Raw genomic sequence first — 25655 nt, 5'->3', positions numbered from 1 at the left:
TCTGCCACCTCAGCAGGGGGACCACGACGATTACCAGGATCTGCAAGGGTTAGGTGTTTTATTTTTTTGTTTTTCTACTTCATTATACTCTACTTCAATGACATTTTATTGTATTCAGTCTATTTATTTTTAATAAAATAATTTGTTGATTTTTGCTAATTTTAGATTTTTGCTGACAATTTTGTTAACAACAGTTTTAATTTGACTACTGATTGTGGCTTAATTGTGCCCAAAAAAATAAAAAGTTTAATTATTCTGTTGATCCCTATAGTTTTGCGAAATTTTTAATTAGGTCCCTATACTTTTTTCCTTTTAATTGGGTCCCTGCACCAATTTTTTTTTCAATTAGGTCCCTCTTGACAGTAATTCGCTTAATTTTTTAGGGACCCAATTAAAAAAAATTTGGTGCAAGGACTCAATTAAAAGAAAAAAAGTACAGGGACCTAATTAAAAATTTTGCGAAACTATAGGGACCAACAGAATAATTAAACCAAATAAAAAAATACTACCGTTGGATTAATCTGACGATAACTTGGTGCCTAAACTCGTGAAATGGCGCCAAAATTACCTCGGATTAATCCAACGATAGTCATCAACTTCAATTTCGACAAATCCATTAAAAATATGTTCCGTCGGTAATTAGCATCGAACGAAAAATCTGCCAATAAACAATTTTTAACACTATTTATACCGTTAACTCCAAAACAATGATAAATCCCATGATAAATTAATTATCGACTAATTTATTTAATAAATGTAATGGTACTAGATATTTTTCTTGTAGTCTTTTCTAACTTCTGAATTAGTAATTACCATTTACTTAGCTTCTTGTTTCTTCTACTTTTTTCTTTATTTATTTTTCTCTTTCTCTCTTCTTCCTAATATATGTGATGTCTTAGTATGGTGAAAATTTATTTTTTTTTTTATTTTATGTCGTATGTCAGAGGTTAAGATATTTTAGTTTCAATAGAATTAAGTGGATAATTTATATTATATCATTTCAATGTTTGTTTTGCAATTTTTTTATTGTTTGATCTCAATAAAATTTTGCACAAACTAAAAATATGCATGCATAAGATTATTTTTCGTATATAATTTTTATATTATTCATCCAAATTTAATTTGTCATTTAGTATCTCAGGATGGTAATCATTATGTTTTAGTCGCAACTCTAATGTATTAAAAGTTATCAAAGTTCCATATATATATATATATATATAAAAGTGAGAAATTATTAAAAAATTATAATTCCTAATCTGTTTTCTAAATCAATATATATAATTAATTATAATCATATTAATTATTTCATATAATTTGACTTATATTTGGCGATTTCATTTAATTTATTGTTTTAATTATTAAATTAAATAAGTCATCATTATTTTTTATTTTCCTTTAGTGAAAATAAAGTTAGACATTATTTTGTTTTATTTGGATTTTAAAGTTTTACGAAAATTGATGATATATCATCTTAAACGATTTTTCTATTCTGTTTTTTATTCATTTCTTTTAGGTTTCAATCAAATTCTCTTATAATTTCTAATAGAATTTAATAAATAATTAAATATTCAGAGTTGGGATAGTACTTTTATATTTTTAAAAGTTTTTATTCAAAAACAACCAAAAATTGGAACTTTTTCACAAAAAAATACAAAGACAGTAAAAGCGTAGCTTAAGAAATTAAAAAATGTGCCCTAAAGAAAAAGAAATAGAGCCAAAAGCAACACAGCAGCACAGCCCAGCCGAAGGGACCCATGTCCGGTGGCCCCTCATGACTCTAGCACACGCCCGGTGGGAGGAACCTACGACCGGTGGCCCCTTCTCTGCGCCTAGTGGCCTCTCTCTGTGCCTGACGGACCCCCTTGTCCCCTCATGCATGCCCGGTGTGGACCTTTTCTAGAAGGTGGAAATTTGGGCCTTTTGCTCAATCTTCCACTAATACAAATTCGGATTAACTATAATTACAACTCTCAACTTTTAGGATTCAACAAATTAAAGCCCAAGTTTAATTATCTACATCATTAAATTCTTAATCACATCTAGAATATTGAAGACTCTAGAAGATTAGTTATTAATTCTTTTTAAAAACCTAAGATATTCGGTTGTTAGATTTTAATTTGAATTATTATTGTTTTGAATTTGAAATTAAAGTCAGTAAGTAGTTACTTTATCTTTCTCTCCAAAAGATAAGATTAGGATAGTTTGAATTTAAAATATAGAATTTAGGCTATAAATAAGTGAATTTAGTTCACAGAGAAGATCATCCAGCTCCTCCGTAATTCCTTTTCATTATTTTATTTCACTTTTTTATGGGTAACTAATCCTCTGTCAAAGGGTTAGGAGTTCTGTTTATATTTTTTATGGGTTATTAATCTAAGTTTACTTTATTTTGAAGTCTTGCATTGATCTAGTTCATTATTGAGTTATTCGTTTTTCATTCGGATTAGTGGATCGAAAAGTATGCTAATCCCTCTTGAATTCTTTTATTATAATTGGAAATTTTGATATTTGAATTAAAGTTTAAAAACTCTTTCACATGAATCTTTAAATTCGGCTAGGAATAGTGGTTTAATTAGTGTGCAACATTTACATGATTTTCAATCACTCTAATTTTGAATAAGTGACATGCATATAATTCAGATTAGAACAACTTTTGAAAATTGTCTTTTCTTTTAAGATTTAACTGGATAGGGCTAACTTGAATACGTGACATATAATTCGACTTAAGAACTACTTTTAAATCTTATTTGAATCTAAATCAGTTTGTGTGCTTAATCTCTTGATTAATTAATTGACGACTAATTAATGCTTGTGAAACTGAAAAACCAAGGAATTGGAAATCAATTACTAAATATTTGTTGTGAAAGATCTTTACAAACTTTAAGATAAGTAAATAAGGTTTGATTTCTCTAAAAGCATAACTATCTCTTAAGTTCTTGACTCTCACCATCACTGTCTTCTCAAATCAACATTCAAGTCTCTGTTGGCAAGCATTCAAGATTTTAAGATTCCTCATCAATAATTCAAGTTATTTTAATCTAATTAGATTTTTAATCCGATAATTGCTTGCTCAATTCATTAATTTTCATAGAAATAATATCTACTCACTGTGGTATTTACTTAAACAATTCGGTGCATTTGTCGGTATCTGTAAACTTTAATTTTTGCTCATCAAAAATTACACCAAAAGATTATTGTTCACCTTGTTAGCAACAAGAGACTGAGAGAGTAATCTGAAAAGTGTATTATTGAATTGTGATAAAAAGTACAATATACAAGGGGTATTTATAGATGGTAAATGAATAAGAGCAATAAAGACATAAAATCCTACAATTAATATACATATATACTAGACGATACTAATTGATCTAAATTAATTCTAATGATTTTCTAACACACCTTTTTTAAAAAATACAGAAGACTTTGATTGTAAAAAAAAAAAATCGCTATGGCGCTAAATTAAAATCACCTAATCACAAGTCAACACCGGGATTACCAGCCTTTTAATTGTGTTCATCGATTCATGTATACTTTTGTATTAAGGTCTTTTTTTAAATAATAAAAAAACCTTAATTTTAGTTATATTTTTTAATTGTTACCAAATTTTCATAATCATTAAAATTACCATGGTTATGGCCACCGTGGAATTCCCTTATATTAAACCAATCAATATTGTTTTATTAACATTTTTTATATGTTCATATATGAATTAGTCAGCATGAATTTCATATTTGTCTTTTAGTAAAGATAATAAAGGTAGAAGTTGCTCTTATAACAATATTTTTTTTTTTAAAAAAAGAGGGAAATAAGGGCTAAATACACGACTATACGTTTAATTATTGTGAAATATAAAGTAAATAAACCGAAGAAATAAAATTAATAATTATTAAGGGAAAAAAAGAAGAAAACAATAGTTATTAAGAAAGTAACGTTAATAATTGATTGTGGTTAGAAAACCTCAATGATTTCTCAAGCTCTCCATTTTATTTCTTTATGTACTTTTCTTTTTCTTTTTTTAGCCTCCTTTGGAGCTTATATACTCTTCATTTTAAATTGATTGTCTATTTCATTATTTCTAGTATATTAAGTTTTTCATATACCAGAAAAAATGAAATGACCATTTAACTAAAAGTAATTAATATAGTACTTTTAAACCTCTCTTGGGTCTACAAAGAGGGATCTTGGTTGGGTGTCAGTTACTAATTCATGGAATGTGTTTTTCCCTTCAGATTTCAAGGCCTTAATGCACCACAAGTCAGGGCAAGAGAACAATTTCCAATGTGGGATATGATTGTTGAGCTCTTCATCTCTTCCACCAACTTCAGCCACAATGATCTTGTTGCAATTCTCATCCTTGGACTTTGAGATCATGTTGTGAACAAATTTGCACAAGGCCCTAACAAGCTTCCCTGAACATGGGCCTTCATGGTAAACCCCATAAATGAAATAAAACCCAAATGGGCTGAAAAAATCAGGTATAGTTGATAGCCCAAAGCATGGGAAAATTTTGTCCACTAAGCTCCAAGTCTTTGTAAAAAACAGGCAAGAATTTGGAGCTCTCCCAATGCTTAACTTGAAAATATCCCCACTTTTCCATACACTAAGCATGGCCCAAGATTTGGGGACTTGTCCAATATTAGGCCCATTAAGCCCAAAACTTGCATTTTCCCATTTGAAAGTAGCTACCCATGTTCCCAAACTAAGCTTATTCCTAAGCACATTTTGAATGTCACTAGGGAAAAATTCAGTGGTCCCCATGAATCTTCTATAAAGAGACTCAGCTTTGTCAATGTTGACTTTAGCAATGTCAATGTTGGAAGAGATTCTAAATGAGTGGTGATTGTTGACAGGGTTCACAAGTATAGCTGGGGTCCTAAACTTGGTGTAACCAAATTTGTTCATGAAGAGGCTTATTGATGCATGGTTTTCTTTCTCTGTGGCCACGTATGCATAGTCCACATCATTGGAATTGAACCATTCTTCTAGCCTTTGGATTAGGCTTGAACCAATGCCTTTTCTCCTAGTTTGTGGGGCTACCCTTAGGCCTAGGACATAGCCAACCTTTGCAATACCCTTTGGCGGATGACACTCTAGTGTTACCACTTTTATAGAGCCTTGAATGAAACCAACCAATTCATTGTCCATCTCTGCCACCTATCACCAAATTGGCCTGTGAGTGTAATAGTACAACACATGATGATCAAAAAACGAATTAATGAAGGAAAAAATTGCTTTTTTCCATTGAATTAAAGAGAAAAGAGAGTGAGAAAATGGTTCAATACGATTAATTAGGAAGTTATTAATGACATATAATTATATATATTAGTCATGTTACTTGTACATCAAAATCAATCGTTAAGATCAGTCATCAGTGTATAATACATATTAAAATACAAAATACATATTAAAATTAAATTAAATTACACGTATATTTATACACAAATACATAACGACTAATTTTGATAGCTAATTTTAGTGTGCACATAGAATTTTTGTATATACACTATACTAATCAATACAGTTACATGTTAACAGTTATCTCAAAACGGAGAGAATAATATAATGTATAGTGTATAGTTTATATACCAGCATGATGTACATGGGGCTGTTCCGGATCCTACTGATGGGGTCACCCATGGAGTCTAGCATGGTTTCTGATGGACCTACCTTGCACCTTCTTTCAAGATCTTCAACCTGGGCTCTATCAGATTGACCCTCATAGCTTCTGATTATGAATTCCTTGAATTCCATATTCAAGAAAAAGAAAAAGGGTGTCCCTTATTATTTGAAGGAGGTATATATATGTTGTGTTATTATGGTGAATGATGAAGAAAAACAAGTGGACAAGTGAAAAGGGGAAGCTCAAAGCTAAAGAAGGGAGAGCAAATAATCAACATGTGGCAGTGGCATGATGAGTGAAAGAGTGCAATTAAGAAGTAGTACTGTAGTAGTACAACTACCACATGAGGAATGCTTTGCATAATACATCATCATAATGAACAAATATTTATATATATACATGCAAGGGGGCTTGAAATAGTAAAAAAAAAAAGTTGGAATAATTGATGCAATCGAAGAGGAATGACTTCAATTTTTTTATATTTTAATATGAGACTTATTTTAGTATATAATATGTACATATTTTTATGCAACGGCATATTATATCGGACAAAAAAAATTATCTACTTATTAATTTTGCAGGAATATATATTAAATACAAAAATATCATGTATTCACATTTATAATTAAATTTATAAATATAATCAAATAAAATTAAATTTCATAAATAATATAATAAAAAGTTATATTTATAATCAAATATACGAAAGCCAATCAGTTATAACTCAAATGGCATAGTCTTCTTATACTCAATTAAGAGGTTACGGGTTCGAGTCTCCTATCTTTGATAAAAAAAAATTAAATATACGAAAAAAAAGTATAAGAATATAGTGACGACTAATTTTTAGTGTTTATTAAAGTTTGATTATAGATTGTGAATAAGTTTGATTATTATGAAGTAAAAATTTTGATTATTTTACTATAAGATATTTGGTTGTTTGGCTACGTACTTTATTAAAAATCTCATCATAATAATTAATTTGGTAATTGTCTTTTTGTATTTATTGAGTATTCTTTTTTATTTTCATAAATACTAAAAAATGTTTAAAAATACATCTTAATTTTTGTATTATAATTAGTGTCGAACAAACAATGTTCTTATTTAAAAAAATTGAAAGGATATAGACAATAGAAATAGAACTTGGGGGAATGTTCTTTATGAGTGTGTGATATCTATAACGTATGCTTCAATATTAATAGAAGACAAAACTTTGATAAATAATAGAATGTGTTTTGTTGTCTCTAGCTTTTTGGTGTATGTCCACTACACCACCCTTATATAAATGCATAGCTTGATTAAGCTTTAGATAAAATCTTACATTTTAATATTTTTATATCATAAAGTTAGGTTTAATTAAGCTTAGGCTCAATGGACGTGCGCCACGGTGCACGCCTAAGGACATGCTTTTTTGTCTTTGCCCTAAATCCATACCCAATTGGTGATGAGATTCTCTACAAAAGTTTATTAGCATGAACTTGGAAAAACTAAAATTTAATATTATTGTTACATTACAGTCCAAACTAAATTAATTAATTTTTTTTATTTTTCACAGTATTTTTCAGTCTTAACGTATTAAAAATTAATCCGTCTCAAATTAAAATCACACGTGAAAATTTGTCATTAACAATTGAGTTACTATATACAAGACAAAATTTAAAATTTCAATATTTACTTAAATATATAAATAAACTAATTATTCAATCAACTCAAATTCATTATTAGAGGAATTAATTAATAGAATGCAAGTACAAATAATTACACAAGTGCGATCCACTGCAAATTTGCAATCCCCACGATCCGTTGCATGTATAGTCGGCAGGTTATAAAATATCTTTCCAAAGTGGGAATCTAATAATGGTTTAAGGACATGAAGAATATGTTCATGGACTAATTAATCAATCATGTTAACCAATAGTCAAACATGCATGTGGTGGCTGGGTTTTAACCTGCTGGTTAAAGAAAACATATACTAATAATTTGAGTGCAAGAGTTAACTAATTATTAGTAGTACTTTACTCTCCGAGATTAGTTTATGGTTTAGTTTTGACTCTCTACTACTTTACACTATTTCAGTCAATAATGTGTAATAAAATGTTAATCACTGATCAAAGTTTTTGGAAGTTAAATTTTGAAGAAAATGACACTCTTCTTATGAATTTTTTATATCACGTTCCATTTTCTTTTATTTATAAAATGAATACTTCTTTTTCTTGCAAAATAAAAAAATATAACATTCATTAATAATCATTATAATGATATATAAAAACTATTCATAATTATTTGATAGATTTAAATAAATAATAATATATTTATGATTATTATTGTAATAAATTTTATTTATTTTAATATATTTTATCACATAATATAAAATATTTTAATTTGTTACAAAAATATTTAATTTAAAAATTTTATATTTTCTTTGTTAATGATAAAATATTAAAAACAAATATAATTTATTACATTAATGATAAACAAAATTTATTACATTAATTAATAATCATGAAATATATATAAAAGTTTTTAATTAAATTTTTTACAAATTAAAATATTTTATATTATGTGATGAAATATCAAAAATAAATAAAATTTAATACAATAAAGATAATATATATATATATATATATATATATATATATATATATATATTATTTAAATTAATCAAATAATTATTACTAATTTATATATAATTATTATATGAGCATTGATGGGTAGTTTGGTCAATAGACTAAAGTGTATGTTATTTTAATCTTGTAAAAAAATGATATATTTTATAAATAGAAGAGAGAGAATTGTTGATTAGATTTTAGACATATTATAAGGGATGATTAGAATATTATTTTCTCTAAATTTTAATAACATTCATAACGACATTTTAATGTATCAAGATTAAATTTTAATATATTGAAAGTAAAATTCTTATATATACTATTATTGACCTATTAGATTCATTATTTCTTTAGATAATTATTATTTATTCATTATCAAAAGTTTTACAATTATATTTCATGTGATAATAATATACATAACAAAAAAATGTTTGTCTTTGTCTTTTTTATCATGATATATAATTAAACCCCTTAAACGAGAATTACTTGTTATGGACGTGGTTCATCCTTCGAAATTATTTTTTAATGAGTTCATAATCAAAGTAAAAGTCGCGATTTCGATGTATAACTTCTTCTCTTTGTTAAAAACTTTTTATAGTTGTTCGTTGTGATTAAAGACAAACGGAAAACAAGTAGAGAATAACACTCAAGTCAATAGGTATATATGATATGCTAGCTATAAAAGTTGTTAGGTCTTATGGCTAGCAGATGAGACAAAAAAGATAAAATATTAGTAGAGAATGACATTTCGTTATTAGAACTTGTTTATAGGAATAATTCCATCTTTCGCTGAGATGTTGAATGTAATTTATATAGGAATTTGGTAACTAATAATTTTGTCACTGATGTTATGATACACTGATATAGTTAGAAACCAAGTCGAATTATGACTCTTATATCATAGCATAACGGTGCATATTAGGGAGGGAAATATGGACGTGAGGAAAAGAAAGTTGCTAAATTTGATTAGGCCTTTGGAAGGGGCCGGGATTTCTCTAGCTAGCCAATTAACAATATGTAGCTTTGCTATAAGTTTAATAATTTAGTCATAATAATGGTTACTGAAATGATGCTTGTATAATTTTTTTTGTATATATCTCTTTTATGTAAATATTTCTTTTGTTGTTTATGCATGTTTTATACTAAAAATAAAAGATATACGAAAACAATATACATAAAATAGTGATAAATCTAAAAGAGTTTTGATAGTGAAAATAAATTATATTTTTTCAATTTTTAGTAAAATACTTACCCTCACAGTTTCATACATAAATTTATCGTTACGCAAAAATAATGATGTGATACATGAATATTAACACGAACATAGACTATAATACAATATGGGATACGCGGACACATAAATTTTAAATTTTCATAAGATATGATCGATGACATAACATATATATAAATTATAAAGTATTTATACATAAATTGTAATGATATTTTAATATTTTATTAGTATTAAAATATAAATTAATTTTTAATGTTATATAAATTTTAAATATATAAAATATTTAAAATAATTTTTTATTTCAATAAATGATAATATATATTATATTTAAATTCATTTTGAGAATATATGTTAAGAATGAGATATTTAGTTATGGCTAAATGTGTTTAAAAAAACTTTTATGTTTTATTAAAGAGCAATGCTAGGAAACCAAAAGGATATTAGCCAAAAATCAGCCAAAATATCTTTGGGTAAATCTAAAATCTCTACGAGTTAATATATATGGATGTTTCTTCTGCTAAGTATCAGAATGTTTCTTTTTCATACTAAATGGATGTTCTTTTATATATTTTTCGAATTTTTGTGTATTGCAAATGTGAAGGTCTCTATTTCTTTAAGAATTTCATATTTTTTTTTTAATTTTATAGATATTTAATTATTTTTTCTAAAATATAACTGATATTTATTTTGTTAAGTATTAGGATGTTTTTTTCATATTAAATGAATGTTTTTTTATATTTCTGTAATTGTGTAGTTTGCAGTCTCTTTAATCATCAAAAAGGCACCTAATATCCCAAAACACAGAGAGCAAATAGCTATAATCCTTGGAAGAGAATTTTGAGGATAAGCCTTGCATGTGCTATAATCCTCAAAAAAAGTGCGTGTCTTCCATGGAAGGATCCGGCATAAAAGCCACAGCCCCAAAAGCTGAACCCGGCATGGATTTTTCCACACGGCTCGTGGAAGAGGGTGGAACAAACGGCTTTGAGCTTCCGAAATTCAAAATCGCATATGCATGCAAGCCAAATGTGTCGGCGTCAAACCCATCAAAAGCATTACCTGGAGTTAAATCGAAAAGGTGATTGTATTGTCCGTGTAAATTCCAATCGTTGAAATCTGAAAGCAAAGCACCACCATCGTCATTGAATCTGTAGGTGAGAGAGAGAGATTTATGTGTGTAATTATTAGAGGTGGGTAGGTTAATGCGAGAGAGAAGAGAAAAGCTTTTATAGGTTTTAATTAGGTTTACTTAATTAATTTTAAATTTTTTAAATTTTAAATTTAAAAAATTTAAAATTAATTATTAATATAATTAATATGATTTTGTTTAGTTATTAACTAGTAATCTTTTGTTTCATATACTTTTTCTTTATTAAATCATAATTGAATACGAAAAATACGCATATCAGACAAATATTAAATAGTGTCGTGTCTAAATACAATTCTTTAGCAAAGTATCTATAGATATATGTTTTTCTTTTTTTTTATTTATTTTATGGATGTTGCGTATGTGCCCTGGGCGGCGCCTTTCTTTTCACACGAGATTCGAAAGTGAAAGTTAAAATCCCACTAACTAAACCCATGCTTGGCTATATCTTCTAATTATTATAAATCTTTTCATAATTAATGATAAGATATCGTGCTAATTCCAAGCTAAAGGAACGACTACTACCACAAACTATGGGTCGTCATTTTTTAACATTTAAAGCAACTTTGGAGGCCAAATATCCAAATTAAAGAGTGGTAGTTCTTATATAAATGACATGATTGAAAAGTGAAAAAAGTTTATGTTCAAAGGGCTAATTAAAGAAGTAAAGATCAATATATTTGATTAGAACATAGTCTTCTTAACGCTGGCTATCAAAGAAAAGATTCTTAATTATTAGGATTAATAAAATGGAGACTTATATATTGCTTTATTAAATAATATAGAAACGAACACGCAAACAAAAGGGAAAAAGCAACTAACTTTTCCCAAGATAACTATTCTTGTATGCTCATGTATGTTCGTTTCCTTACTATACAAGAATAGAAATTTGTGGCATTTTATGTAGAGTCTAATTAGGTATTAGGTAGACAATATTTTTGTTTTGGATCAATATAAGTTATTACTCACATGTTTGTTTCAAAAAAAATTATAAAAAAGATGATAAAAATGAATTACATATTCGCTAAAATAATATTTTATTACACATTTTTATTGTATTGTATGCATGTTTTAATGGATAAGAAATCCCTATTATTAATCTGGCATTTTCACGTGCAAGTTGTTAGGGTGGAAAGTAGAAAATTTAGCGTTATTTATTTATTTTTATAAATGCTGAAGAATCAAAATTCTAGCATGGCAATTATGTTTCTATTTCTACAAAGCCAAGCCAAAGTATTACTCTATCCGCTTCACACATTATTCCCCAACAAAACACACACACAAAAAAAGGCATTTTGATAATACAAAATTGAGGTAATTCGGACAAGTAAATTAAATAGAGATTAATATTATACAAATATCTTAAAACAAAATAATTTATATACATGTTTTGTTTTCACATTAAATTTATATAAATTGAAACTGTTAAACTCGATTTACACTCATTCTATATAAATTGAATTAATTAAATTCAATTTAGTTAGAGTAATAATAAATTAAATTTAATACATGTGCATTATATATATAGTAAATCGAATTCGATTTATTATTTATGTAATTTATTGACCTTTCTTAATTTTAAGTTAATTGTTTATATTAACTTTAAAATATAATATCAATAAGAAAATATATACTTTTCATTTCAATTCAAATAAAATATAAAAAAAATCAAAACAAATAAAAATAGAAATTTAATTTTTGTGTGTTAGTTCAAATTCTAAAAAATTTATATTTTTATAAATTTATAAATTTAAAACAAAACAATAAATAATTTTTAAAATTTCATTAAAAATATCATTTGATTCGTTAGTATCTAAAATAAAAATTATTATCCAAATTTTTAATAATAAAAAATTAATATAAAATATAACTCTTCAATCTAACATAAGCATTAAAATTTATTCAGAATAAAAAATAATAAATAATTATATAATATAAAATAATTAAAATATTATATCAATTAAATTACTGTTAGAAGACTCTCTGCTGGCTTCCAGACCCGGTGCTACTTCGTCAGGTCACAGACGGTGGCTTCTTTTCTCTCTGGCAGCGCTGCATCTCTGCTCCTTTATCATTAGCATCACCGCCGCTTTGTTAGGATTTTACCATTGTTCTTTACATTCGAAGCTTCACATACTCCCCCTCAACACATTGCGTCTGGAGCTTTTGGATCTGATTCATGGTGGTTCTTCATTGGCTTTAACGTTTTCATGGCTTCCTATTTTTTTTTTTTTTTTGGGTGACAGGTGCATCATTAACCTCAATTAGCCAGCTAAAATTCACCTTTTATTTCCATCACAAGTCTCTATTTAAGTATTTATTGATCCCTGCTGAAGAGACTGGTCCATATGGTTATATGTGGATATTGATGAAACTTCTTTTAAAAAAAATAAATTCTCCAAAAAATAACACAAAATAATAAACATAACTTAATATAATTCAATATAATCTAAATAAAAGATAAAGATGTGTAATCCATTCATTAAAAACACAACTTGAACTTTTAAAACACCATAAAAAAATTCATTTATCTCATTCCAAAGCCAATACATTTCAAACATGTAAAATTATTTACGTATTGTCATTTGTCAATTACACTTCTATAATAACATTATTGTCTAGTCATACATTCATTTTTAATAAAGTATTAAATTCGTTCTCTGCGTTTGGGCGTAATCCTGTTTTGGTTTTTAAGATTTAAAATATTTTATTTGAATAAAAGAAATTTTCATTTAGCTTGAATATTAGTCCCACTGTAAGGTCAAAGTTAAATAATTAACAGAATATTCTACACGACAGCAGTCTAGGAATAAGGTCGATAATCTGGAGAACAAATATAAGTTCCAAAGGCACAAAATCAATCATGAATACATCAAAACATTTATTTATCATTCTCCTTAGTTCTATAGAAAATATTTCATGTAAATTGTAAAAAAAATAATAAATAAATGTATTGCGGTTAATTTTGTGCTTCTAGAATTTGTACTTATTTTTCAGATTATCGACCTTATTCTTGTAATACTATCATGTAGAACATTCCGTTAATTATTTAATTTTGACTCACGGTGAAATTATATTGAAGCTAAATAAAACTTTTTTTGAATTCAAATAAAACATTTTAAACCTTAAAGACAAAGATTACGTCCAAATATAGAGGACCAATCTAATACTTTACTCTTAATTTTTTTATATGAATAGAACCAATGATTATTTTATAATTTCACATGGAAATTTAGCGAAGTTTTGTAAGATGTGAGTCTCGTCTTGTCCTCGTTTTTATTTATAGAGAAAAGGACAAATAGGTTCCTGACCTTTTGCTCCGCGGACATTTTTGTCCCTGACCATTGAAAAATACTTTTAAGTCCCTGACCTTCACAAAACTTGGACGGATCAGTCCCTCCGTCCAAATGCCTCCGTCAGGGACTGATCTGTCCAAATGCTTCCGTCAGGGACTGATCTGTCCAAGTTTTGTGAAGGTCAGGGACTTAAAAGTATTTTTCAATGGTTAGGGACGAAAATGTCTGCAGAGCAAAAGGTTAGGGACCTATTTATCCTTTTCTCTTATTTATATTTGGAGAAGATCCCTTTTCGGGTCATTTTTTTGGTTATGGAGGAGGGGTTGGTGTTGTGCTGGGATATGGATTGAGAGGGTGCTACACCGGAATGTGGAACATGTTTTGGTCAGATTCGGAAAAGAAGTAATCGGACCTCCGATTTCTATGTTTTGGAAATTTTGTAAGCAAATCGGAGGGTCCGTTTTGCACTAGCACAAAGGAGAAATCGGACCGTGCGATATGACCCCAGCAAAACGGTGGGTCCGATTTCTATGTGTGATTTGTTTTTGGTTCGTTAAAGTAATCGCTGGGTCCGTTTTGTGGTTGAGGAAATTTTTTTTTTAATTTACACTTATGGAAATCGGACCGTGGGTTTTCCTTATTTTATAATTTTTTTCGAATTAGGGTATACATCACTCGGACCGTCCGAATTGTGTGTGTATATATATATAGGTGCTCAAGTGTGCGAACCAAAGACAGCCGACCAGATCCAACTTTCTTCTTGTTGTTCGAGTTCTCTTCTTCTTTCTCTGGTCTGTAATGGGGTAACTTGGTTTGGGAAAAAAAGTTGATGGTAAAATTTCTATTTTTGTTTAAGTGAGTGGGAAGAATGGATGATAGAGTTCTTTTGAAGGTGTATTATTTTGGTCAGATTTTGTTGCAGACACCTGAAGGAGTAAAATTTGTTTGTGAAGATCCATTAGATGTTGTTATTCCCTTCACAATTTCATTTGAAGAGCTTAAAGGAGTGATTTGTGAGAAGATAGATTTGGAGATGTCAAGAAAAATATCATGTATTTTATACAGATATCCTGTACCAGTATTTGGTGGATTCGTCCAATTTCAGACCAAGTATGTAACCGACGAAGCTAGCATGCAAGAGATGTTTTCAATGTACATTGAAAGTCGTGCTCAAATTTCCTTCATCGAGTTGTACGTTGAATTTGAACAATCTGAGGCCGACCGAAATATTTTACGAGAAGACTACAATAGTGACAGTGAGGAAGAGTTTGAAAGCAATTACGAAGTTGTCGGTGAAGATGGAGATGTAGATCCAGCCGACGGCGGTGTGGCTCCGAATGTGGCAGACGTTGCAAATGCACTCGCGAACGAAGAGCCATTTGAGGAGCCATCTTTCATGCGAGTTTTGGATTTGGAAGCCATGCATGCTCCGGAGTTTCCTAACTATATGAGTGCAGGTACTCGTTTAGCATTTGCAAAAGAGGTTATTTAGACAAGTTCAAAATAAAAATTCTTTAAGTGAATTAGTATTTAGGGTCCAGTATTCATTTAGTTAATATGTTAATTAGGATTCATTAATAAATATTTCTTAGAGTATTTACGAAGATAATTAGGGATTATTTATTAGTTTATTTATTAATGAGTATTTATTATAGTCTTGATGAAGTTATGAAGGCAGTTAGTATTTAATTTTAGTTATTTAGTTACCTTGTATTTACTTAGGTGTTTAATAATTATTTTTAGTTATTTGTTTAATTTGTATTTATGTAGTTATTTAGTTAATTAGGGTATTATAACTGATTGTTTATAATAGTATTTATGAAGTTATCTGGAAGTATAGGTATTTATATTTAGTTATTGAGGATAATTTGTTTTAATGTGTTTGTATTTTTATGTAATGGAGATTTAGATAATACCTTAATGTAAACGTTAGCTATATCATAATTGATGATGTGAGTGATGATTTAATATTTAATTTTGGTCATTAAACAATCATGTATTAAATACTTACGGTGTGGCTGCCTTCTTGGCAGAAGTTCCTTTTGTCGCAGATGGTGAGTTCACCGTGGGATGGAATTTAGTTCCAGGGAAGCTGTTATTAAGGCGATGAAGGAGTATACCCTCCGAAGATATGTAGACTACCGTGTGTATGAGTCGGAGCCGTTGACATTTTATGCGAAGTGTACACAGTACGGGTCAGGGTGTGATTGGCTTATCAGAGTTAGCATGATCAGCAGAAAGCACTGTTGGGTTATTAGGAGGTACAACGGTAGTCACACTTGTACCAGAGCAACCATCTCTCAGGATCATTCCAAGCTGGATTCAAATACGATTGCCGAAGCCATAAAGCCGTTGGTTGAGGCTGACCCCTCTTTAAAGGTAAAATCAGTTATTGCAGAAGTGCAATCGAAGTTCAACTACACGGTCAGCTATCGAAAAGCATGGTTGGCAAAGCAGAAGTCCATTGAGAAGATATTTGGAGGTTGGGAAGCATCGTACGAAGCGTTGCCCATATGGTTCGAGGCCATGTGTCATAAGGAACCATCAGCTGTCGTACATTTTGAGACTATGCCTGCATATCAAGGGGATGATTTGGTAACTGATATCCGGGTATTGCATCGAGTCTTTTGGAGCTATTACCCATGCATTAGAGCATTCAGACACTGTAAACCAGTTATCCAGGTGGACGGGACTCACTTGTATGGAAAGTACAAGGGTTGCTTGTTAGTGGCCGTTTTGCAGGATGGTAACAACAATATCGTCCCGATTGCATTTGCCATTGTCGAGGGAGAGACCTCTGATGCTTGGCACTTTTTCCTCAGTAACCTACGTCAACATGTTATGACTCGGGATGGTGTGGGGCTGATATCGGACCGACATGAGTCCATAAATGCAGCTGTGGAACGTAGTCACGGAGCTTGGTCACCTCCAAGAGCTTTCCACATGTTTTGCCTCAGGCATATAGAATCGAACTTTCTGAGAAAATTCAAGGCACCCTATCTGCAAAAGCTTGTCGTCAATATAGGTAACATTGTATCTTTAAAATCTTGTTATTGATGAAACTGCGAACAATCTATACGTCCTGAAACTTATTTGTTGTTTGGTACCTGATATTATTTAGGGTATTCGCGGACGGTTCATGAGTATGAACTGCGTTACCAGCGTTTACGAGGGCGGGGCAAGGCATATACTAACTGGTTAAACCGTATTCCCCGTGAACAGTGTGCGTTGGCATTCGACGGTGGCTACCGATGGGGTCACATGACGACTAATCTAGTGGAGTGCATCAACTCAGTCTTGAAGGGTGCACGCAATCTCCCCATCACTGCACTTGTGAAAGCAACGTTCTACAGACTTAATGAGTTGTTCACACGGAAAAGAGCAGAAGCGGAGGCGAGGATTAATGCAGGCCATGTTTTTACGGAGCATAAGACCTCCAAAATTCATGCAAATCAACTTGCATCAGGCAACATTCAGGTTAATTGTTTTGACAGGCAGAATGAGGTATTTGAAGTGTGTGAGATGCCAAGTGGAGTGGAGTATGCTGTTGATCTCCGTGGTCAGAGATGTGATTGTGGTGAGTTCCAGGTGGATCGGATTCCTTGCCGGCATGTGTTTGCATGTTGTGCAAATCAACGACTAGATTGGCAGGTATATGTGCATGACGTTTATAAGATGGACCAGGTCAGGCGCGTGTATCGGGCTAGGTTTAGGCCATTAGGGAATCCCACTGCGTGGCCTTCTTACAATGGTCCCCGATTCGTACCGAACCCGTACCTGAGATGCGTTTCCAAAGGTCGGCCCAAGATGACGCGCTTCTTGAATGAGATGGACACACGTATGCTACGCCGTCCGAGGCAGTGTAGGCAATGTGGAGTTGAGGGACACAGTCGTAGTAGATGCCGTCAGGGAGGTCCTCCAGGTACCGACAATAATGCCCAGTAGGTTTATATGATATTTGAAGCATTGTATCCTATGTCAATGCCTTGTATGATTAATGAATCGTTGCTACCTGTGTCATTGTACTTTATGGTAATTGAACCATCGTAACCTGTGTCAGTGAACTTTATGATGTATGAACCGGTTTAACATTTGTGAATGTACTTTACGGTGATCGAGTCATTGTAACATGTGTCAATGTACTTTATTAGATTTGAACGATCGTACATAGTTGCCAGAACCAAACCGATGATCAAACCGGTCATAGTACAGGTTCACTGGATATTCAACGGTTCATCAGTAGTTATACCGGTTAGAACCGGTTTTTATCCTTACATGGTCCAAATGCCGGATCGGACCGATATAAGGTCTGGTTTGTAGGTTTTCCGGTCGAACCGGTCCAGTCTGGTTCGGTTCTCATAACACTGCCATCGTAACCTGCTTCATTGTATTCTAATGAACATAACGAGCATCATACTTTAGTCATACATAAATAGTTAAAGTAAACATTAAGTACCATACATGATACATAGCCTAAACTAACTACACCACAACTATTTTCTCACTGTCCACTTTCCAAAGTTCACAATGTTCTTGCATTTCTTCACGGTCTTTTTGATCACGGACGGAGTGTATCGACTAGCGCTACGACGTGGTAGATCAATCCTGAGATTGTACCCTTTGCCTGTCTCACCTGGAGTGCAGGTGTCACCTGTATAAACAACCATCAAACCAAGCAACTATATAGTATAATCAACATAAACCAACACACCATACAAGAATATAATATCATCAATTGAGACAGTAGGCATATCGTATAATCAACCTAACAAAAACATACCAAACATAAACATACTACCATCAATTGGCCAGGCAGGTATATAGTTTAATCAACCTAACAAAGAGATACCAAACATAGACATACTATCATCTATTGACCAACTAGTTATATAGTAACATCAACCTTAACCAGTGTACCATACATGACCATAATATAATCAATTGGCTATATACTTATATAGTTTAATCAATCCTACACAACACCCCGTACAATAATATGATAATATCAATTGACGGGAAAAGCTTATATGATAATTGTACCTGCATCATTACGGGATTCTTCATCCTGGTCCATGTCCTCATCATCTTCCTCATCCATGTCCTCATCCTCATCCTTGTCGTCTTCCTCGTCATCTGGCTCATCCACTAAGTACTCAGCAGTCTCATGCTCAAAAGTCTTAGCATTTTCTTCAATCATAGTCATTGAAACACGGTTCGGATTTTGACTATTAAGAACTCCTCGACCACCGTCACTCCTACTAGAATCACCAGATACAAACCCTCCAGAAGTACCCGAGTAGGTATAAAATGGATACCTCACGTCAAACAAATACCTACCCGCCATGAAGTCGGCCTGGTGGCTATATTGTGCTTGGCCGGCATTTGAGGCCATGAACCCAAGCAACTGGCTAAAAGAACCTCCCTCTCCTGAGTCAAAATGTGGCTGATGTATCGGGAACGATGTAGGAAATTGTATCTGAGGTACATACTGGCTTGTGAAATGAGGTTGTTCTTCTGCCGCTGGAGGTGGAGGTGGATGTGGAGTTGGAGGCGGTGGTGACTGTGGCTCCTGCTCTTCATTATCATCATCCATAACCTGGTCACCCTCAACATCCTCTTGGACCGCAAGATCCGACAAGTTCAAGTGATCACCATACTTTGAACGGTACTAGTACATATAAGTATCTAATGGCTGCTGCGGCATCATGGGTTCATCAGTAAGAACGTGATTATACCTGTTTGTCCACTGCATCACCCAAAATGAATGAGTTGTGACTGTGGTCCAGTTCAGATTCTTAGGACCAGTTAACACTTCTCCGTGTGCGCGGTCTAGACTCCGTTCCTGATGAAGAACTCTCTGAACGAAACCGAACTGACGTCTAAACCTGTCGGTAGCATGCCATTCAATACACTCAAAAGATACCAGTGGCACCGTTGCACTCCAAATCACTGAGTGCATGTAGATCTCAGCAGGAATTATATCCGGATCAACACGTTCAGCAGAATATGCAACCCAACAAAACTGGTAACAGTAAAGCACGCAAATAATTAAAATCCAAAAAAGTAAATCACTAGACTGGACCCACATGCAATGTAAATATCAAACACACCTGGCCTTTCTGGAGTTCATCCAAGGCCTTCCGAAAATGAGCAAGCTTATGATATCTATAGACTCGATCTCCACGCTCCCAGTTTTGCCACCTAATATAACGCATCTCATTAACACAATTGGTTTCTAAACATGAAGATACAAGGTAAACGTAAGATAGTCTAACCTGTTGGCAAGCGGAAAACTGCAAGATTCCCTAGGAACCGGTGCTAGATATAGTAGGCGCATCCATGCCCAACACAGTAGAAGTGTCAGCGGACCATCTATTTCCTTACAATCAAAACGTGAGGCCCTGCATAAACTCCTTTACAGGTGTGCTAGGCAGGCTGATCCCCAGCTATACTGTCCAATACTAGCAAAGTCACTCAGCAGAGGCAGATACTTCCAGTAGACAGATGTTCTAGACTTGTCTCCAAACAAGATCGTACCGATCAACAACATGATGTGGCACTTAACGTACACCTGTATACTGTTCTCATCGGTCAACTGTGACCGTTCTTTTAAATCTCGTAGCCACGTCAGTTTTATGCCACTTCCTTGACAATCCGACTTTCTCGGCGCCACCCCAAATTGATGCAGACACTCTGCCTCTAATGCCTCAAAACTACTCAAAGTCATGCCAATCACTGGAAGGCCTTCAGTCGGAAAACCAAAGATCATAGCCACGTCTTCCAGTGACACGGCACATTCACCAACTAGAAGGTGGAAGGTATGCGTTTTCGGGTGCCACCTTTCCACTAAAGCATTTACGAGTGCTTTCTGGCATTGAACTACTCCAATATGACTAACGTGGTAAAACCCAGTTGATCGTAGATGCTCCTCCACTCTCTCATCGTACCGATCCGGAGGGACAGGATGATCACATGTCATCATCCGTGAGGCCTACAAAAGCATAGCAAAAGCATGAATCAAATTACACAACTATCATACATAATTTTAAAAAGCTAATTAAAGAATATAATTATATTGAATCCGAATTACTAAGTAATAACATTTTCATCTCAAATTTTAATTAATGTACATAGAGCCTATATCTAAGCTGCTACAGATAATAATTACTAATACATAATTTCACTTTCTATGTTTCTAATACTGTTCTAATGTAATAATAGTAAAACCTCAACTAAAACTATAATTAATTATAACAGTTACCTAATTAACTATAACAGTTACCTAATTAATTATTAAATCTAAAACTATTATAAAAAATTATTAACATGTCATTCTTAATATACTACTCTATTATATTGGATAAACGTCTAAATAACAATTACTTATTTTTAAACACACATGTTGCTAACCATTATTTAAAAATTATTAACATGTCATTCTTAATACTACTCTATTATATTGGATAAACGTCTAAACAACAATTACTTATTTTTAAACACACATGTTGCTAACCATTATTTAAACATATAACCATAAATTTTAAAGTTAAACATTACAGTTAACTTCTTAACTCTAATTACAAAAATTATTACAAAAATTTATAAAGAAGAATTAATTATATTTAAATTCACTTATCTAACTATTATTTAAATACATATTTCTAAATTTCTAAATTTAATTGCAACAGTTAACAACTATAATTTCTAACGCTTTTTATTACAAAAATTTCTAATATTAATTTTTTTTGTTTCTAATCTGTTATTAAAAAGAAATCTAAACAACAACTAACCACATTTCAACATATATATATTCTAAGTATTATTTAAACATATATTCCTAAATTTCTACAAATAACCATAACTTTTAAAATTATTCCAAAATTTTTTAAAAACTATTTTTTTATAATTTATTATATTATAAACTACTCTGACCAAATTATAACCGCTACACACCTTATTTATTTAAACATTTATTTTTAAATTTCTATCAATAAATCTATACACTAATTCATACATATGTTCTTCAGCTCAACTCCTAACAATCATAAACTACTACACTTACACCTTATTTATTTAAAAATTTATTTTTAAATTTCTATCAATAAATCTATACACTAATTCATATATATGTTCTTCAGATCAACTCCTAACAACCATAAATATCCTAACAACTAAACATAAATATAAATAAATTTAAAAAAAATTAAAAATCTGCAAAAAATAAATAAGATTTAAAAAAAAACTTACATAATCAGAGTAGCTCAAATATTTTATAATGTGGAGTTCCGGACGATCAACATTTCTAGCTTTAATTTTTCTTGACATTTTAGCTTTGGTTCCTCACACAGCTGCTGCCCAGAACGTTGAGGGAGGAAGAAGATGGAGTTCAAGTGTGTTGGTGGGGGAGGAAATAAAACTGAACTCGTTTGGTACGCATGCACTGGGTTTGGTCGGGTTAAAGGGGCACCGTTTGTGGGGAGCAAGCATTCAGCGACGCGTGGCCTCCCTATGCACAAATCGGACGGTCCGCCTAAGTGCATGCAACTCGGAGGGTCCGAGTACCCCTCTCCCACTCACTGGGTCCGATTTCCATATCCACTGACACCATAGAGAAGTAAAGCTCCCCCTCCTCCATAACGGTGTTCAACTCATTCCAGCCCTCCATATAGAAAATAAAAAGCGTCCCTTTTCTTGTGGATCATTTAAAGTACCTCCATTTTCATCCCATGGCGGCTAATCCCAACAAATTTCTGTTTTGGCCGATATTTTGCATCTTTAGACTTAACTGAAACCTACAGAATATTACTTTTTAGAAATAAGAATCTATAAATAAAGAATATATTAAATTCAGTATTTATGGCACTATTTAAACTTTGAAAATATAGTACTTAAAATATGTAAAAAAATTTATAATAAGATATAACAAGTTTAAAATACTAAAATTCTATAATAAATTTGTTTAATTATGACGATATTATTTATTTCCTAATTTGTTCAAATAAACTCAGTAAGAGAGTTAATTAAGCTAATTTGTGAAATTTAGTTTTATTTTAATCAGGCCAAATAGGTATCAGACTGTAAATCTTTGATAAACTTAGCCTCTAAATCACATTAAAATTGATACGGGTACAATTGAAAAGTAAGATTAAGAATAATGTTACAGACACAAGATTTTTTATAAATCAAATTTAATTAATAAATTGGTCTAACATCAATAAAATTAATTAGAAAAGTGCTACATATATAAGTCATTTTGGTTTATAAGTCATACAAGTTAGGCCAAATTCAACAAAAAGGACGCTCACTCATACGAGCGTGTCAACACATGCGCTACTCAATAGTTTTCATAGCGCACTTCGCGTTCTTCCTCCTCTTCTTCCTTCTTCTTCTCTTTCTTCTTTACGTTTCTCCTCCTTTTTCTTCACGTGTTTCATCTTCATCGTCATTTTTTTGCTACTGTTATTGTTGCTGCATTTTTTTCCTCCTTCTCTTTCTATTAATTTTGCAACATTATGTATTTTTTCTTTTTTGTTTGATTTTTCCTCCCAAGAAAATTATGAAAATATGAAATAAGAAAAGGAAGAAGAAGAAGCAGTAGAAGATGAGAATGAGGAAGAGGGAGAGTTTTAAATTATGCAAAATTTATCAGAATAAAAATACACCCAAATATCTTCGTGTTACACCCAAATTTGCTGCAAATACAGAAAAATGTTTCCTCTAATACTGCATTTGTTTTCTTCTTTTTTTTTTCCTTATTTCTTTCCTTCTTTTAGTTAAATGAATGTAAGTTCATCATCTTCCAAGTAATTTTGCAGCATTATGTGTTTCTTTTTCTTCTTTCTTTGATTTTTTTTTTGTTTTTATTCTTGTCAAGAGAGTAAAAATGTTGAGAAATGCATGTGAGATTGAAGAAGAACACATGATCAGAGAAGGAGAGAAGAATTCAGGCAATGAAACTTTTATTAATGAAGAGTCTTAAAGAATACAAGCCTTATAACTATCTATTTATGGCTACACTATAACTATGTGAAGTTGCTGTCACACTAACTAAGTCACTAACTCTGTACACTATCTGATATTAAATAACAGCAGTGGCAATAATAATGTTAAGTAACACCCTCCCGTAAGCTTGCATTGTTGGGGAGAAAAGGTTCAACAATCCAAGCTTAGAATATGCAGCATGAAAGGGACCAGAAGCAAGGGGCTTTGTGAGAATGTCTGCTGCTTGATTGTAGGTTGAAATGGGAAGAAGGTGAATCAAATTTTCTTGTAGCTTGTCACGAACTATGTGACAATCAGCTTCTATATGCTTTGTCCGCTCGTGAAATATAGGATTGGTGGTAATATAAATTGCTGAATTGCTGTCACAGTATATGTTGATTGGTTTTTGGATTGGAACACCAAGATCATGAAGAACATAGCTTAACCACTGAACTTCTCGGGTTGCCAATGCTCGATATTCAGCTTCAGAAGAGGAGGCTGCAACTGTGAGTTGTTTCTTACTTTTCCACGTTACCAAGGAGGGTCCTAGGTAGAAACAATATGCAGAAGTAGATTTACGGGAATCAGGGCACCCCGCCCAATCAGACTCTGAGAAGCTAGTGAGATGCAAATCTGACTTTGCCGAGAAGAAGAGGCCTGCAGCTGGGGATCCCTTCACATAGCGCATTACTCGATGAACTGCCTTTAGATGTTCATTGGTAGCACAATCTAGAAACTGACTTAGCTTGCCAATTGCATAGATAATGTCAGGTCTGATATTAGACAAGTATAGAAGTTTGCCAATGATTCTTCTATATTGAGTAGAATCATGAAGCAATTTCCCAACACCTTTGCTGAGTTTTGCTCCATAGTCAATGGGAGTGGTGGCAGGTTTACAACCTTCAAATCCAGTTTTTTTGAGCAGATCAAGGACATACTTTCTTTGATACAAAGCAATTCCATTTTCTGATCTTGCTACTTCCAACCCAAGAAAATATTTCAAATTCCCTATGTCTTTGATTTTGAATCTGTCATAAAGAATTCTTTTGACTGCTTCAATTTCATTTAGATCATCACCCGCCAATACCAGGTCATCCACATACACAAGAATTGCCATAAATCCTACGAAAGTCTGTTTGGTAAATAAACTATAATCTGATTTGCATTGAGTGTAATTCATCTCAAGCAAGATAGATTTTAGTTTGCAGTTCCACTGTCTGCTTGCTTGTTTCAGTCCATACAAGGACTTCTCAAGCTTGCAAACCTGCCCTGATGAAGCTTCTAAGCCTGAGGAAACCTGCATATAGACCTCCTCTTCAAGTTCTCCATGCAAGAAGGCTGTGTTTACATCAATTTGTTTGAGATGCCAACCCTTGACTGCTGCAACAGCCAACATGATTCTCAATGTTCCTAGCTTTATTACAGGACTAAAGGTGTCTTTGTAGTCAATACCAGCCACTTGGGTGAAACCCTTGGCAACAAGCCTGGCCTTGTGCCTTTCAACCATTCCGTCAGGGTGATATTTGGTATGAAACACCCATTTGCAACCAATTGCTTTCTTACCAAATGGCAACGAGGTTAGTTTCCATTTCTTGTTTTCCTCCAAAGCAAGTAGTTCAGCTTGAATAGCCTCTCGCCAACAAACTTGAGTTATAGCATCCTCATAGCTTTTGGGCTCCAAATTTTGAATAGCAAGAGAGAATGCAAGATGCATAGGAGAAAGTCTAGAGTAGGACAAAATATTTGAGATTGGATACCTTTGAGTAATGAGCTG

The 25655-nt window shown here is 32.0% G+C and overlaps 2 protein-coding genes across 3 annotated transcripts; one reads left to right on the top strand and one right to left on the bottom strand.

Annotated features, from left to right (window-relative positions):
• Positions 1–3914: 3914 nt before the first annotated feature.
• Positions 3915–6031, bottom strand: LOC112762542 (probable N-acetyltransferase HLS1). 2 transcript variants are annotated; one of them, XM_025808411.3, is made up of 2 exons: positions 5587–6031; positions 3915–5170 (listed from the first exon to the last, which is right to left on the bottom strand). In XM_025808411.3, exon 2 carries the CDS (start codon positions 5143–5145, stop codon positions 4150–4152), a length of 996 nt encoding a protein of 331 aa, XP_025664196.1. In that variant the 5' UTR covers positions 5146–5170; positions 5587–6031; the 3' UTR covers positions 3915–4149. The 2 variants fall into 2 exon arrangements, with proteins under 2 accessions (XP_025664196.1, XP_025664195.1); XM_025808410.3 differs by having other exon boundaries at positions 3915–5154.
• A 9939-nt stretch (positions 6032–15970) lies between these two features.
• On the top strand, positions 15971–17845 carry LOC112763054 (uncharacterized). Its single transcript, XM_025808827.1, has 2 exons — positions 15971–16925; positions 17022–17845. The coding sequence occupies exons 1-2, from the start codon at positions 15971–15973 to the stop codon at positions 17843–17845; spliced, it is 1779 nt and encodes a 592-aa protein (XP_025664612.1).
• The last annotated feature ends 7810 nt before the right edge of the window (positions 17846–25655 follow it).

Source organism: Arachis hypogaea, chromosome 17 (genome assembly GCF_003086295.3).
Source record: "Arachis hypogaea cultivar Tifrunner chromosome 17, arahy.Tifrunner.gnm2.J5K5, whole genome shotgun sequence".
Lineage (NCBI taxonomy): Eukaryota > Viridiplantae > Streptophyta > Magnoliopsida > Fabales > Fabaceae > Arachis > Arachis hypogaea.
Note: the sequence above shows the minus strand (reverse complement) of the source record. Positions and strands in the feature narration are given on the sequence as shown.